Source organism: Strongylocentrotus purpuratus, unplaced genomic scaffold (assembly GCF_000002235.5).
Source record: "Strongylocentrotus purpuratus isolate Spur 01 unplaced genomic scaffold, Spur_5.0 spur5_contig_855, whole genome shotgun sequence".
Classification (NCBI taxonomy): Eukaryota; Metazoa; Echinodermata; class Echinoidea; order Camarodonta; family Strongylocentrotidae; genus Strongylocentrotus; species Strongylocentrotus purpuratus.
Genome location: NW_022145563.1, coordinates 1,107,501 through 1,124,010, shown reverse-complemented (window position 1 = coordinate 1,124,010; position 16,510 = coordinate 1,107,501). Strand labels below are relative to the sequence as shown.

At 34.6% G+C, this 16,510-nt stretch overlaps 1 protein-coding gene across 6 annotated transcripts in view; it reads left to right on the top strand.

The window, feature by feature from the left end:
* The window catches only part of LOC115918226 (mucin-19-like), an 87,743-nt gene that overhangs the window by 47,595 nt on the left and 23,638 nt on the right, over positions 1 to 16,510 (top strand). For all 6 annotated transcript variants that reach the window (XM_030996532.1, XM_030996547.1, XM_030996542.1 and 3 more), the window contains 2 exons: positions 11,305 to 11,539; positions 14,847 to 14,957. In XM_030996532.1, the coding sequence (XP_030852392.1) occupies positions 11,305 to 11,539; positions 14,847 to 14,957 (346 nt within the window). The remainder of the gene's footprint in view (positions 1 to 11,304; positions 11,540 to 14,846; positions 14,958 to 16,510) is intronic.

Sequence of the window (16,510 nt, the reverse complement as noted above, 5' to 3'; positions counted from 1 at the left end):
CAAAAGAACTTATAAGATATATTTTGAAAATGTGTTCTTTTCTTTACCATCTAGTGATGTTTTTAGTTGAGGTTATGACTCTCAGTCTGTCGTACTTTTAAACTACTAAAATTGAAAAATACCAATATTCATATTCATTGTAAGCATATACATGTTCTCAGTTTGGTTTAGTAAATTCTAATTCTACTAAATATGTAAACCTTTTACCTTTTCAAACTGTCAAAAGTTATGTCCTTTAAATCTTTAGTATACTGTATGTGCCTCTATCCATATTTCGGCCACTGACGTCATATTGAAGGAGTGGCCGAAATATGGATAGAGGCATTTTCCATAGTGTTTGATTGACAGATTCAATGACTTCATCATTGGAAAAATCAATGAGGTCGGACCAACTCTATCTTTATCATTATATGTTTATATGCATATCGTTATCCAGGTGTACAATATATAGCATGTAGCATCTTTTTATCGTTATTTGCAAGGTCTGACCAGGCCTGAAACCTGTGAATTACCTCAGGATGAAGCCAAATGAGTGCTTCCCAGTTTCATTTGAGCTCACTGCTAACAAAAAAAAAGGTGGGGAGGAGATCGGAACAAAAAGTGATAAAGATTAGCATCTTGACCAATGGTCTGTAAAACATGTTTAGAATTACCTCACATAATGTTGAGCCTAAGGGCATTATTGGCCTCATTATGTAATGGGAGTCTGAAAATCCTTTCGTTTAGAATCCATTTTCTGAAAAGTCACTGGGCCTACATGTACATAGTACAGAGACCTTGTTCATGTTTAGCTATCGTGGGAAAGTTCATCCAATTTTATTGAATCAATGATTAAACAATGTATTATTTAAAGAGTGGATAAATGATGCATATGTCATACTATAGATGAAACTGTGAAAAGATGACTTTTTTTAAAATCCTAGCCATTCTGATTTGTAATGGAACGATTATTTTACAATACGAGAGAAAATTATGATAAAATTCTGACTGTTGCTTGACTGCACTTTTGCTGGGTTGTATTGGCAACATGTTCCATTTTTCATTGTTTTAATAAAAATACTAAAGGGCCCTTGTTTGAAGACAACGATGTAGACGTAAATTTAAGAGATACATTTTGAAACGAAGAAAAATATCATGAAAATGTTCTATCTTTCTGTCTTTCATAACAAATTCCTTGCAAGAGTGCAAATGAGTTAAAACACTTCATTCACATAACCACATATTCATAATATGCTACCCAGCATTAACACTTAAATGTACATGTGCTCAAATGATTATAAGGAGATTACAAGGAAACCTTTGTACAATTTGACATAATTCTCTCCCCTTCAAACATGGAAGCCCTTTCTGTGTGCAAAGGTCTCAACATACTGGTATCTGGTTTTGTTCTTGTTATATTTGTTTTCTACTGTGGGAGGATCAATGCTATTCATCCCACTGCTTTTGTCTGTTTGAGACAAACAACCATGTGAATAGTGAGAATGCAAACCTGGCCTGCTCCCCATTCACATTTGAAAGATTAAACATCTGCCTTTATTGGGTTTTAATCTAAAAATAGCACTTCCAAGAGGATAAAGACTCTACATTTTCTCAGCAATGGTCCACATTTCAAACAAATTTGTATATATTTCTTCATGTATGTTCATGAATTTCTATTTAAATATGCTATTAAGGTTTAAAACAAATTTTAATCGCAAGAATTCAAGATAATAATTCATGCCTGGCAATAAACGTAGGTGTCAGAAACTCAGAATTATTATGATTTAAAAATGTTTTAGGATATTTTAAGTACATGTGCGTGATGTAAAAACGTTACAATTTTTGATATTTTACTTTATGTTATGGTCATGCGATTGCATTGTGAAAGAAACGTTGTGGAATCGATCAGAAAAGGTTGATCATCTAGCACATAAGTATTGGTGTGTACTGCAAGGTTCTGGAATCATCAAAATGATAAGAAATTTGGCCCAGTCTTCGTAAAGTTACAAGCACTGTACACAGAAAGATGAATATGGGACTACGCACACGTGCGCGACACGTGCGTTTATCTCTCACATACCAATAAACTAATTTACCAAATATATCAATTATAGTAGGCGGTTTCCCGCCAAAATTGTTTATCATCATGTATTAGTCAAAACATATTCTTTCACATGATTGGTAATAAGAGCTTCCATTTCATTTTTTGAAATTGGGGCGTTTCCAATACTGGTCTTTACCTTTAAATAGAGATATATATACTTCTCTTTGTCATATTTTCAATATAATTGTGCATGCATTAAACCAATAACAAGATATATATTACAATGGTAATACTTGAAATAAGGAGGAGTAAGCAATATCAGAACCTTCGGAATCATAATTGATTGAAACTGAAACCATTTTTGACATGTGAAACGGGACCTGTGATGAGTAGATTGAGTGGAATTAGAGTTCCCCTTATTGTTGGTTCTTCAAACACTGTGACAATATTCGCTTAGAGGGCACAAGGGGTCAACCCTTTTGTTGCCAACCCCCACACACTCACACACACACCCCTCACCTATAATAGCTTTATGTAGGCATCAATATGAATAATATGAATGATCATGAACCACACCCTATTCCAATGGCAAGGCAGTTGGAAGTTGCGGTTGGTGAATTCCACCATTTTTGTTGTTGTTGTTGCTTTTGAGATATGGCTCGATCTCTTTAGTTTGCTAGGATTGTGATGTATTTGTTTGCAGTGACGATGACCTGTTTTCTACTGCACCCATTAAATACTTTGACCTGCCTTTGATTTGTAGAGTCTGGATTGACATATTTCACGGTTGAACTGTTTAGGGAATATGGAATATTAATACAGCATGTTTTTTTTAATTAAAAGCATTATCTTAGAATGATTAGATGCTCATAAATAACAAATGTTCTCTGTATTATTAGTCATACAGCCTCAGATTTTTAAAAATGACAAATTTCGTTTTTTGTCCTCCTAAAAGTGAGCAGATCTCTTTTGATACCCATTAGTTCTTGTTTCACCATTCAATGAAACGCTTTATCGGCTGCCAAGAACCTAATTGCTTTTACTCATGTGATTTCATGTACCGGTAGATCGAATTCCCTTATCACTCTTAGGATATTAAATAATGATGAATTGCCAATTAGTGAATTGTTGTCTCTCAGACATAAGATCATTTGTCCAATTCCCCCACCCCCTAAAATAGACAGATAAATGTAGTTGGTTTCACATTAATGGAGGTACTTTTAATCAGGTTGGGACTATGTAGATTATGATACATCAATTAAGTATACAGTTGATAACTAAATTATTCATACCCCTTGTAAATTTGATTTTGTTGTTGTTGGTATATTTCAGAAATCAAGAATGAAAGGTTGACTGGGTAGAATAAGGCCTTTGTTGAATACTTTTAGATGTAAGCTTTTATATGTCACATTCTCAAGAAACTGAAATTGGGACAAATCAGTTTTTTACATACTTAACAAATTCCAAAACTTGGTAAGGGTATCAGTAATTTTTTTAAACTGTATCTGCCTGCATGTTACTCTTCAGAAAATAGTCTGATCAGGAATGAATACTAATATCCTGGGCAATTATTCACATATCAACGATGGATTGATTGAAACTGAAGAATTTAGTAAAGAATTCAAGTATGTATTTTGCTCTTGGGGGATTTAATTATTGTAAATCAAATGTTCTTCAAATTATTGTAAATCAAATGTTCTTTACACGTGTGAGAAGTTCTGCTCTCTATTTTCCTGCTCTCTATTTTCCTTTGATCAGTATGAAATATGTTGCAATCAACAACACTTAATTTCTTCAGTAAAGTGTTTTGCATGTAGCATAAAGAAATATGTGCAGATTTCGGCAAAAGAAATGGTTCTCTTTAGAGTTATTTTCAGAGAAATGTGGTTATAATTATTGAAATATCTAGAAATAAATTTGTCCATTACATTTAATATAAATATATTTATATTGTAGTCGGGGAATTGCATTATCTGGAAACTTGCAACGGGTACATGCAATAATAATGCATTTATATTGGTGGATATCTGAAAGGTTCTGTGCATATTTATGAAGCTTTCCATATTGCCTAGCAATGGCATACACAACAATCAGAAGTTAATTCTGGATTCTATCAGTGTTTCAACTCTAATACACTGTATGTTGTCACGATCGAACAATAAGTCTATACAATTCAATGTATGAATAGAATTTCATGTGTGAAATGAATGCACCATGCATACACTTAGCAGACTCTGATATTGATTGCAATCCACCAGTCGTTAGTTCATATCATTCTCTAGGTCACGAATACTGTGCAAAGTCACTGACGTCAGGGAGATGGTATAATAGCCAAGCTATTGAATTGGTGCACCCTATCACAAAAGCTATTCAGCTAATTGTGATTTAAACAAATGTATCAATATATCGCAGCAGCCCGCTATAATGAAAGCCACTAACAATAGTCTGGTTTGCTTGTATATCGTTCTTTTTGTTGGCTGTATCCGTGATGGAGTCTATTAAAAACTAACTCTACTGTAGTACTCTGTAAAGGTAAGTGAAGTTTAGTGATGGAGATTATATAAATTGAATTCCTGATTTATTTTGAATAGCATTTTCCAGCATTTTGTTTGTTAACAGTCACTGAAAATTAACACAAAAAATAACCCTAGGTATTTTCAAGGAAGGAAAATAGAAATATAAAAAATGCCTGAAGAAAATTTATCTTAAAGACCCTATCCATTGAAAATACAACTCTATTCAAATGGAAAACTGTATGAATGTAGAATACAATAAAAAAAGGAATAAAAAGTATTTACCCTTTCGTTATTTCACAAAACCAAATTAAAACCTCATTTGCGGCACCTCTCCGATTGTCAAGAGGGGTCAAATTTGCCAAAGTTAATATGTTGACCCCATCGGTTCACCTATATAGCTGAGGCGATGAGCCGTGCTTAATTAAGGCAAAGTCATTGTGAATATGCGTACTCCATATAATATGATGTCATCAAGACGATAGCAAGTTTTTAGGTCGACAACTTCCGATTTTCAAAGCTTTGGATTTTGAGTTTTAAAGGTAATACAAAGTTTTGGTATGTGGTCATGAATTTGGTTCAAATGAACAAAATGGAAGCAAATGCGATTCTACAATATTAAGTGATCGTTGTTGCGGTTGAAAACATGTCTAAAGTTTTGAAATTGTAAATAATAAACTCTTTATGTTGTATAGCTCCCTCTCAAGGTCAAGATATTAATTAAGCTATAAAACAATGTTTCTTGACTAAAATCGACCGATTAGCTCTTCCTGTTTGGAAATTATACATGTATATCACAACTACATATTCTGAGATTTTCATGATCGCATGCAGCTAACATTGTACGGCCGTATAGGCGCTAATGGCAATTTATCAAAATTTACTGGGAGCACCGGTAAATTTTTATATTCAATTTTTCTCGAAAGCAGAAGTGTTTTAGGGGCTAATTTTTCTAGTGCTTATAATACATCCACAGGGGCATCCAAATATATTAAAATGGTACTATCCACCCAATTTATAAATTTCCCAAAACTTTGTATTACCTTTAAGAGAGCTGATACTTTTCTGAGTGACACTAAAATGGCATATAATATTAATGTTATGTATGGCTTATAGGCTTTCTGTTGATATAATTCATGGATTTCATCTTTCAGTTTGGATAGGTCTTTAATGATATGATGGTAATAATATGTCTTGTTTACCCAGGGTAACCCAGGGTAACTCAGGGTATTAATACTATTCTGTCCACGAAGAGCCCTGGAATCACATCATTACTCAGCTTTTACCTACCGTACGGTATCTACTGTGATAATGCGCTCATACATTCTTGGAATTTCCCCTACTTAGCTCAACTTTTTCAAAGATTGATATGAAAACAGCGAAGTGGCCATTATTTAACCCCTCAATTCCGATGAATATTTAAGGAAGAGGTAAGAAAAATTAACTATTTCCTATTGGAAGTGGATGGCTTATGAGAATGATAACATTTGGTAGTCAATGGGTTAGGGTATATGCCAAATTGTTAATAATGGAATTAGAAACAGGAATGTCTATTAAGGACTCAAATATAGAGTGTGTTAATTGTGATGAATGGTGCTGTACTTGCAACATTTGGTAGAAATGTATGCTTTGCTTTTCTTTTCTTTTCAATTGGTGTCATTACTCCAATGCTAATTGCTCAAAGCTCTCTTCCAGCTCCCATCCTATTTTTTTACTCTTAAAACTTTATATTCTATTCTTATAGCTGATAGAAATAAATAATGAAAGATGCAATATACCTAGAAATGGATCATTATTGCCTTGTTTATGAGAGCATGTTCAACAGGCGTGAGAAGAGAATCATGTTTACAGGTAGTAAATAATCATAAATCAATCATTGTTAAGTTTTATGTAGCTGATTCTATTCAAATTGAAGGTCCATTTCATTATAGACTCCTATATAAATGAAGCATTAGAAAAGATTATGGCATTCATTCCAAATGTACGACCCTGTAAATGCCATTAAATTCAACTCACAATTAAACCAATGACCTGTGAGATCTCGATGATAAACAGTATTAAAACTATTTGGTGAGTATCCCCTGCACCTCTTTTGACAAAAAGAAAGGAATTTAGCGTTGGAAGCATGTCACAGATGATTGCTGATAAACTTCTGTGTGGGACTGTCCTCTTTATGATAGTCTGTGTGGCATGACTTGCTCTGAGAGCTGCGAAACACAACCCCATTTGAATTTTTTTAAAGCCCCAGTTCAGTGAAGGTACTATTGATTTAATATAGGGCTAGGCTATCTCGGTTGACCGGTATCCCTAAAGAGAGACAATGCTCAGAGAAGTAAATGACCTTAATTATCCTGAATATTTGTGTGAAAACTACAAGCGGAATTTATTATGTTGTCAAGTTTGATTGGACATGGATGCATTATCTAGAGATGCAGTGAAACATATCCCACTGCTGACATCGATAAAACAATTCTCCTCTCACTTGGATTTTTCTATTCTTTCAGTTCAGATTTTTGTTTAAATCTCCTTATAGTTAAATCTTCTCTTTCTGTTTTTCTCACTTTTGAAATTAGTAAAGAACTATAGTTCTAAGCAACTCCATGTTAACAAGTTAACAACAACGCTGCATCTCTCAAATTCAATTCAGATTTCCATATATTTCTATATATAGGCATATGGAATGTTTATGAATCAGCTCACTGGTATAATAAGCGAGTAATTCAAAAGCAAAAGCCAGCGGGATATGTTTGTTGATCATATTGAGAGGTTTGGATTCATAATAACGGATTCACTGGTTCAAGGACAGCTGATGCAGATCAAGCACATCTCTGCCCAAGAATGTACTCAAAATAGCATTTTAGGAAGTAGATTTTAAGCACTGCAGCAGTTTAAAGATAAAGTTGAGTTATGGTCATGCGATTGCATTGTGATAGAAACGATGTGGAATCGATCAGAAAAGGTTGATCATCTAGCATATAAGTATTTGTGTGTATTGAAAGGTTCTGGAATCATCAAAATGATAAGAAATTTGGCCAAGTCTTGGTAATTAAAGTTACAAGCACTGTACACAGAAAAGTGTATATGGGACTTTGCGACACGTGCGCGACATGTGTGTTATATCTATGAGGTCCAAATAGATGTAATAATTTACCAAATATCAATTAGCTGGCGGTTTCTCGGCAAAATTTGTATGATCACGTATTAATAGTCAAAACATTCTTTCACATTTTGATTTGATTTGATTTTATTTTATTTATTCATCATCAATAACATCAGTGATTAAACATTTGAATACATCGTGAATGGTACATGTTCATAAATGAATATTATAGATCATATTAAAGAAAAACCTAACAAAGTATTGATATGCTAGACATATGTCTTTTCTCATAGAATATAGAAGGTGATGAAAAGGAGCCAAATAATAGCACATGTGCTAGTCGAGTCTGGCCCCTGTTCTTAGCACACACTTGGCAAAAATAAATATATCATTATCAAAAAATAAAACTTGACAGTAGAAGTATACATGTTGAGTAATACCGTAGCACAATTTCTACACTCCAAATATAATTATGAAGAGGATATACCAGGTTAAAAAGTCATAGATACATGTATCTACAGATTATTTATACAAAAAATTGCATTTTTTTGACAAAAAAAAAAACAACAAAAATGTAATATGGAGATTATTTACAATATATACATGTGTACTTGCATAATTCAATCACTTATTCATCAAGTAATCGTTGAGATGTTTACGAAAAGTGTTTCTAGACCCTTTGTTTTTGATTTCATCGGGAAGTTCATTCCATAATCGGGTTCCTACACAAGTTACTGAAAATTTGCCTTGTGTTGTTTTATACAGTGGTATACGTAGATGGCCCTTTTCTCTTTTTCTTGTATTGTATCTATGCTCAATTTTATCACAATAATCCGTCAAACAGTGAGGTAAATTATTATGTACTAGGTCATACATAAATGTACATAGAGACAACTCATAGAACTTGTTAATATCTAAGATTTTCAATTCGTAAAACAATGGTGCTGAACGACTCATAAAATGGCTAAATGTGATTGTCCGTATGGCCATCTTCTGTGTATACAGTATGCAATTTAAGTGAGACTTGTAAGTGCTCCCCCACACTTCAATTCCGTATGATATATGAGGTTGAATAAAGGTTTTATACAACAACACTAGGATATTTCTAGGCACAAAATGCCGTAAGCGGAAGAGGATTCCTACTTTTTGTCTGATGCATTTATTACATTATTTTACATGATTGGTAATAAGAGCTTCCATTTTGTTTTTTGAGAGGGGGGGCGTTTCCCAAACTGGTCTTTACCTTTAAACAGTTGGGTAACTCCACAAGGAATATGTTACATGTCTTAACTTGAGAAAGGAGTTTTGCTCTAAACCTAACTCATTCACATTCATGACTCTTTATCAGCTTGTTTGTCGTTATTCCTTTAATAGTAAGGTTTCTTATTTTTTAATCCATGAAATTTCATGACAATTGCACAAATGCATTAGCACAGAAAATGAAAAACTACAAACGATTTCGATTATAATGAAGTTACTCGTATTATTATTTGCATTTTTCCCTGTGTAAACAATTGTCATGCCCTTTTTAGTTACATTTTACATGATGATGACAATCAATATTTCTACAGTTATTCTCTCATATTTCTCCACATACACACATATATCTCGGCACATCCGAGAGAAAAAAACTTGCCAAGGTCTTCAAAGGTGCTCAAACGGAACAATCATGTACTCGCTTGTAGTCAAGTGGGTGTTACAGAAAAGGAGCTTTATCTCTAGGTCCTTGAGGCCGGTATGCATTAATAGAAATCTCTAATCCCAACTTAATCTGCCGTGTGAATAGACCACTTTCAATGCCTCACTTGTTAAAGGGTATGATGCATGTGTATTCTGTATAATATGCCACCCAGCAATTAATGGCACTTCAATTTAAATGTGCTCAAATGATTATGAAGAGATTACAAGGAAACCTTTGTACAACTAATGTGTATTTCAGATCCATATTTGAGACTTGTTTTAATTGTTACGAACGGAGTTAATTCATAGTTTAATGATGCAGATGACTGTAAGTATCTACTGTATAACATGTATTTACTAAGGAAAGCATCACTTTTTAATGTGTGTAGAACATTTTATAAAGTATTGCAAATTCAGAGGCAATGATTTTACATCACAAAAAGGTGAAATTCTGAAGCATGAACACGCAATTAAAAAAAAATTAAGATGTCTGTTCGCTTTCCTTATCTTTAATTTGACCTGAATCTTTGTATTGTACAAGTTTTGTAAATAAAATTAGATTTTTTGTTTGTTTTGTTACTACCAGCTCTTTCTAAAATACATACATTTATAAGTGAGAAGACTTTGAAAATAATTATAGTTACTGATTGCTCAAAGCCAAAAGGGTGTTAACTCCTATTCACTCCCTTTTGGCTTTCGATCTTCAGATAAAGACTTAAGTGATAAAATCATTACCGGTACTCCAAATTTCTATGACATATAGCTGTGATAGTCTGTCCAGGTACATACACATGTATACTTGATGATCTACTTCATGTGATCTGATAATAATGTCTGATATTGTCCAAAGAATCCTTAAAAGAATCCTTAAAACCGCTAATCGGTGTTTCGATCAGCCTTTAACTGTCTTAATATTATAACATTTGTAGCCCACAAAGCATCTACGGCAAGATTATGACGTCATAATGTCTGCCTTCTGTGTTGACTTTTTCCCGGCCTGCCATTCCTCCAGTGCAAACTGTGTCTCAGCTAGAGCCTCTATTGTTTAAGAACAATTGCTGCCTTCAGGAGAGATCATGCAGAGAGAGAGAGAGAAAAGAAGCTGGAGAAAGGGAGCTAGAGAAAGAGAGAGAGAGAGAGAGAGAGAGAGAGAGACTGAGGGAGAGAGGGGTAGCAGAGGCGTATGTAAATTAACTCAGCACAGTACGCTGCAGAAGCGATGTTCACTTATCCATGACGATCTCGTCTAATATCCACTACGGTAACTGCTTCAGGCTACAGCTTTTCTCCTCCATACAACGACAACTCTGTTGTTATTAGGGTGCAAAATCTCTCTCCGAATGACAGGTTTACGGAACTCAGGCCATTTTGCGGGGTGTATTTAGCATGGGTGTGTGATATAAACTTGATGGCAGGTATTAAACACGGATTGGTGTTAATGGAAAGTTTGATTTATGAGCAGAGTGAAGTCATATAACATCATCCTGAAGAAAATAGGAAGTTGTTGCTACTGTTTGTTGACAATCGGTTAGATCGAGTGTGGTTCCAGGTTGATCAGGGTGCACTTTTAATCGTCAGTTCTCACGCTCATGGATGTTTTAAATTAAGAAGGTTAAGTGTGTACACTTCCCGAAAGTTTTGAAGGTGTGTAACTCAGCTCAAGAGTCTGGAGTGTGACAAAAGGTGAGCTCAACACCATGTCTCGCCGATCCTCCAAGAAACAAAATGGGGTCTGGCGCCAGTCATTCGATGTGCAGATGAGCGTTGATGACTCTGCTTTGCCCAGTAACGGAACCAGCAATGGAACCCATCCTACGATGAACGGCAACGGCAATGGCAACGGCACCATGAAGCGCAGTTCCTCTCTGCAGAGCCTCAATATTTTCCGACGCTTACCCATGAAGAGCGGGTCCCTCTCGAAAGTCTTTGGGCGCAAGTCCAAGCACAAGTTACCCCCGTCTTACTCTAATACTAAATCTCGTTCGCAGGATAATGTGGCCTATGACTTTGAGATCCAGGGTGGACCACCTTCCCCTCCGTCAGTCTCTGCCATGGCTCTAGGATCTGATAGGAGTGGAAGACCAAGCACCGCTTTCTGGGAGATCCCCAGAGATAGACTGGTTGTCGGCAATAGGAAACAGTATGGACGATTTGGAGAGATTTACTTTGGAAAGGTTCTAATCGGAAATCAAAGCCTGGCTAGTGATGTGAAGAAACAAAGAGGTGAGCAAATCATTATATTTTCAAAACAAAATTCATGCCTTTATTTTCCAAATGAGTGACATTCTGTTTCTCTTCAATGATAAGATTAAACACTAAAGTATAGCAAATAATATGCTTCCAATAAATTGCATAATATTTGTACAAAACAAGAACTAGTGCATTACCTGACTTGTATGCACTTAACTATTGTATATATTTGACATAGTTGTGAAATTATTTAATAATGTTAGAGTGCAAACTAGAAAACCTTAAACCTAGAAAAAGCTTATATTTTTAAATAAGGACATAAATAAATATTTTTGTTGGTAAGATTAAAGCTTATCTGCCGTAGTTTACAAGAGGGATTAGAGCGTCCTGCAAGGTCACTGGACAAGTGGTTATCTCATCAACTCAGCTCTCAGTTAACATAAGAAAAAGAGGATCATGGGGGACCAATGGTCACCGATTAGGCATTCTTTGTTACATAGAGGGCGCAAGTAGCTACAAGTAGTGCAGTGGGCCTTTAAGATATCTATTTTATTTGTAATAAGTACAGTGTACATGTTTTAAGCTTGTAGAGTTGTTTCAAAGGAATGCCATACTTCTGTTGCTGTCATATATTCTTGCATTCTATCAGTTGTAAATGAATTCAATGTATGCTATTCAAAAGTTCCATTTTTGATTGCATCATTTTGTGCAATCAAACTGTTCATTAGGAAACTGCACTTGTGTCCCATTTATGTGAATCTTGTATATTTAGTTGTAATTTCCTCATTTCAAAGACACCGAATAAGGATACGAATTTGAGTTTTTCTTTTGCAAAGCATTTCAGAGAGCAAATCTTTGTCGCTTTTTACAAAGGATTCCTGCTCACCGGAATGTGACGATTGTACTAAAGAAAAATATGTGCTCTATGTAAAGACTAATCGGTATTCAGGCTCTGGAGCTAAATAAAATGTAATTGCATTTACGCAGAAATCCTAGGCATTAACAGATAACAGGATGTAAGATCAAGATATTTTCAGTATTGTATTGGCAACCGTTCTGACTTTTTAAATTTTAAATCCATACTATTGTCAGGCAGAAATGGCAGAGGGGTAAAACATAATAAAGCATAAAGGAATATCTTTGGCTTCATTCGACTTGGAGGTGCCCTTTTGTTATAATCTTTTACCTTGACTCAAGAATGCAGAACAAACATGCCTAATTTCTTCTTTAAATAAAATATGCTTGATTTAGAAAAATGAAGGACATAAAATGGTCTAACATAGAAGTTGAAAATAGAAAATAGAAATCTTTGAAACTGTGAAATCACAAACAAAAATAGGTGACACTGCCACTAACATTAAGTTTGATTGTAGTAATTTTAACAATTAACTATTTCTGGGTGGTGTTTCACAAAGATCCTAAGTTGAACTTATCTCTAAGTAAGACTTAACAATTATGGCAAGCCATTAGCATCTTTGAAAATATTTTGTAAAAGTTGTTTAAAAAGGCATACAATGTTGATTCAAATCTTTCATATTTCTTATTATCATGGGAGATTTATGTTCTTGATGTGGAATTTATAAAAAGTCTAAAATATTTGAATTTTCGCTTTTGAATATATTTTATTTTAAGGCTACAAATGACTCTCCATAATATTTAAGTCCAACTTAGAGTTAAGTTTGACTTAGAATCTTTGTGAAACACCCCCCTGGTTACATTATCTGTTAAGAGCCAGAAGGGTGCTTACTAACATAATTCAACATAGAGTTAACATTCGTCTGGCTCTGAATAGATCATATTACAAACATAAATGCTCTTTAGAACCCTTCAAAAACAGGAAATTGTGAAAAATATTTCTGGAGATATTTTTCAAGCATGCTGCCTGATTGAATCTTTTCTTTGTACAATTACAAGCAGTGTGGGTAGCTTCAAAGGAACAATCGTTGACAAAACATTTGATGAAGTGAGAAATATGCCGACATTTTTGGGTGTGTGATGGTAGATGAGTAATACCAGTGTGTTTTTTTTGGTTTTCATTTGTCTAATTCAAGCATCTTTTATTTGAAAAAGACATGAGCCATATTTTTTCTGCATTCTTGAGTTGTTACCAGTAATCATTTGCTTACAATGTTCTTTAAAAAGAAGTAGTTAACCACACACACCCCAAATAATGTTTATTATTAGTTTCCATACCATAATATTTTATGATCCAAAGCCATAACAATAAAACAAATGTTTACATTAATGAAATTAATTCAGAGTTATTTCCATAATTTTTAAATTTAGTGCAAGCTAGGGTACATTAGTGTGTTCACTGTTGATGAGTCGATCTACAAAAGATTAGTGATTTTATTTATTGAGGAGGCAGTTTTGATATTCAAGCTTTCAGTATTTTTCAGATGTTTATTCAAAGCTGTTATTTTTATAATAGGGTACCCACATGGTACCCAAAACATACAGATTAAAAAAGAAAGGACAGCTTGCCAAATATCCTTGGATTAAGGAATGCATGTGACTAACAAGCTGAAAGGATATTTGGAGCTAATAAGCAAACCCTGTCACAGTCAATATTAAATATGTCCTGGACGGCATTTGACTTTAGCGATTTTTTTTTCATCAAAAAATGAAAATTCTCATGATATGGCCATAGACTAATGGTGATTTTGCTGTCCCTACTATCATTCAATGGTTGTATCATGATGTATTTCATGTAAGATGAAGTTAACAAAGACAACAACACCAACAACATGTAAATGTCATCATAATCTCCTTTTTGTGACTACTACTTCAGCATTATTCTAGGCATCAATTCTCCTTGGTTAAAAATGTTATGGCTAAATGCATGCCCCGCAATACAAATATAATACCTTGGTCTTATTGGTGGAAAGTTAGCTGTGTTCGATTTGTAAAGTTTTGAAAATTTGATCACAATTTGTATGCAAGAAGCTTCATTACACATACACATGTACCTCGTACAGTGTACTAATTGGCACATACAGACACATAGCTGTAGGTCCCTTGGTAGATGTCATCAGGAGCATGCAATCAAGTCATTTGTTCATCTTGCAAGATAAATTGTTGGATGTTGTTGAGTGTAATGCAGGATAACTCAAACGTTGTACAAAATCTCTCTCTCTATCTCTCTCATTCTCTGTCTCTCTCTCTCTCTGTCTCTTTCTATCTCTCTCTCCCTCTCTCTGTCTCTCACTCTCTCTCTCTCCCCCTCTTCGTCTCTCTCTATCTCTCTATCTCTCTCTGTCTCTCTCTGTCTCTCTCTCTGTCTGTCTCTCTGTCTGTCTGTCTCTGTCTCTCTCTCTCTCTATCTTCCTATCTCTTTCAGGTAATACTCCTCTGGATAAGAAGAAGATGCTAGCAGAGCTGTCTGTTCTCAGTCATGTTGGTCGCCACGCCAACGTTCTCAATCTTGTCGGAGCTTGTACCAAAACGGCCGGTAAGTAAATGGTCCCCAATTATTATAAATCATCTGTGAAGAGACAGAAGGGCATTAAGAGACAAGTCCACTCCAAAAATATCTTTCTTTTAATAGAAGCATATCAGACAAACCAATCAACTTTACTCAAATTTGTTTGGCTCTGTTTCTGCATCTATTAAAAGCAAATTATATTTGGAATGGACTTGGCCTTTAATGTTGTGTTAAGGTATATGGATTGTATTCTACTCATTTAGGTGAACCTGATCCTAGCTCTTAGTCTTAGTCTTAGTTTTAGTCTTGGTGGAAGGCTTAGGAAAACTGCTCTTCCTTGATGAAATCCAATAATGAACAAAAGTGCAATCCTAGCGTCTGGTTTAACTTTTTGGTAGAATATGGGCCTCAAAGTGTAATGCCCTGCTCATGGCTCCAACAAAAATATACACCTACACCTATATCGATATACACCTAGTTTTTATCGTATGATGATGGCCAGTAGAGCATATCTTTTATTGTATCCCTTCTTTGAATATATTCATGAGTATTCTAAATACAAAATTGGTCAATTGGTGGTCACGTGATAGAAAATAATTTCACTATGAAAAACCAATCTCTGCCAGAGCTCCATATAGTGGCTTTCACTATCTTTTTCCTGGGCAGAACTGTGCATGCTCTATTTAATATTTTCTTCCAAGGCACTATATACTGTGCATGTTCACTGTTCATTGACAAAATTTGTGTCAAATTCAAACGCGCAGATGACCCGCTGAGCGATGTAAATGTAAATATGTAAATATGATTGCATTTATCAAATAATACTGATCAATATGTTATTTTGTATTCAAATGTATTTAAATAGTAATATAAAGTTGTGTAAATCTTCGTTTGATTTTTCTAAACTTGCATTTTCTCATAATTTTTAATACAAAACAAATTAACCAATTTTGTAATATTTTGATTTAAACATGAATACTGACATCACAAGTTCATACCCAAATGTTAATTTGTCAAATTCATACATGCATGGATTTTCTCCTGTTGTTTGTGCTCCAAACTTTTCTGGGGATATAGCCAGAGCATTTAAGCACTTTTCAAAGCAGAGTTATCGAAAGTATTGATTTGTACTCATTGGATTGCAAGATCGTGGAATTGACATACAAAGCTACGGTTAAATGATCAACTTGACTTACAAAACCTATCAATCAAGTGGGGTCGTACATGTATGATCCAACTTACAATAGGCTTTATCCAACTGCCTATACTGACTTTAAAGGCTTGGAAATAGTAAGCATGCATGCATGTAAGCACTTTATAAAGGGGATAAGAAGCTTTACTTGTAAAGCTGTTGGATAACACCAATTCAAATTAACCTACTCAAATGGGCTGTTGGGGCATGTCTGCATTGAGTTCCGTTACCCGTTTCTAATGTTTGGGGGCGAGCCCAAGGAACACCGTATGTCCATACCTTACCAACTTTTTGGAATTGTATTGTGGTATATTGAAAGTATATATAAAATATCAGCAATAAATGATATTTAAAAGTAGGTTAAAGTGAACAGTGCTCAAGGACAAGC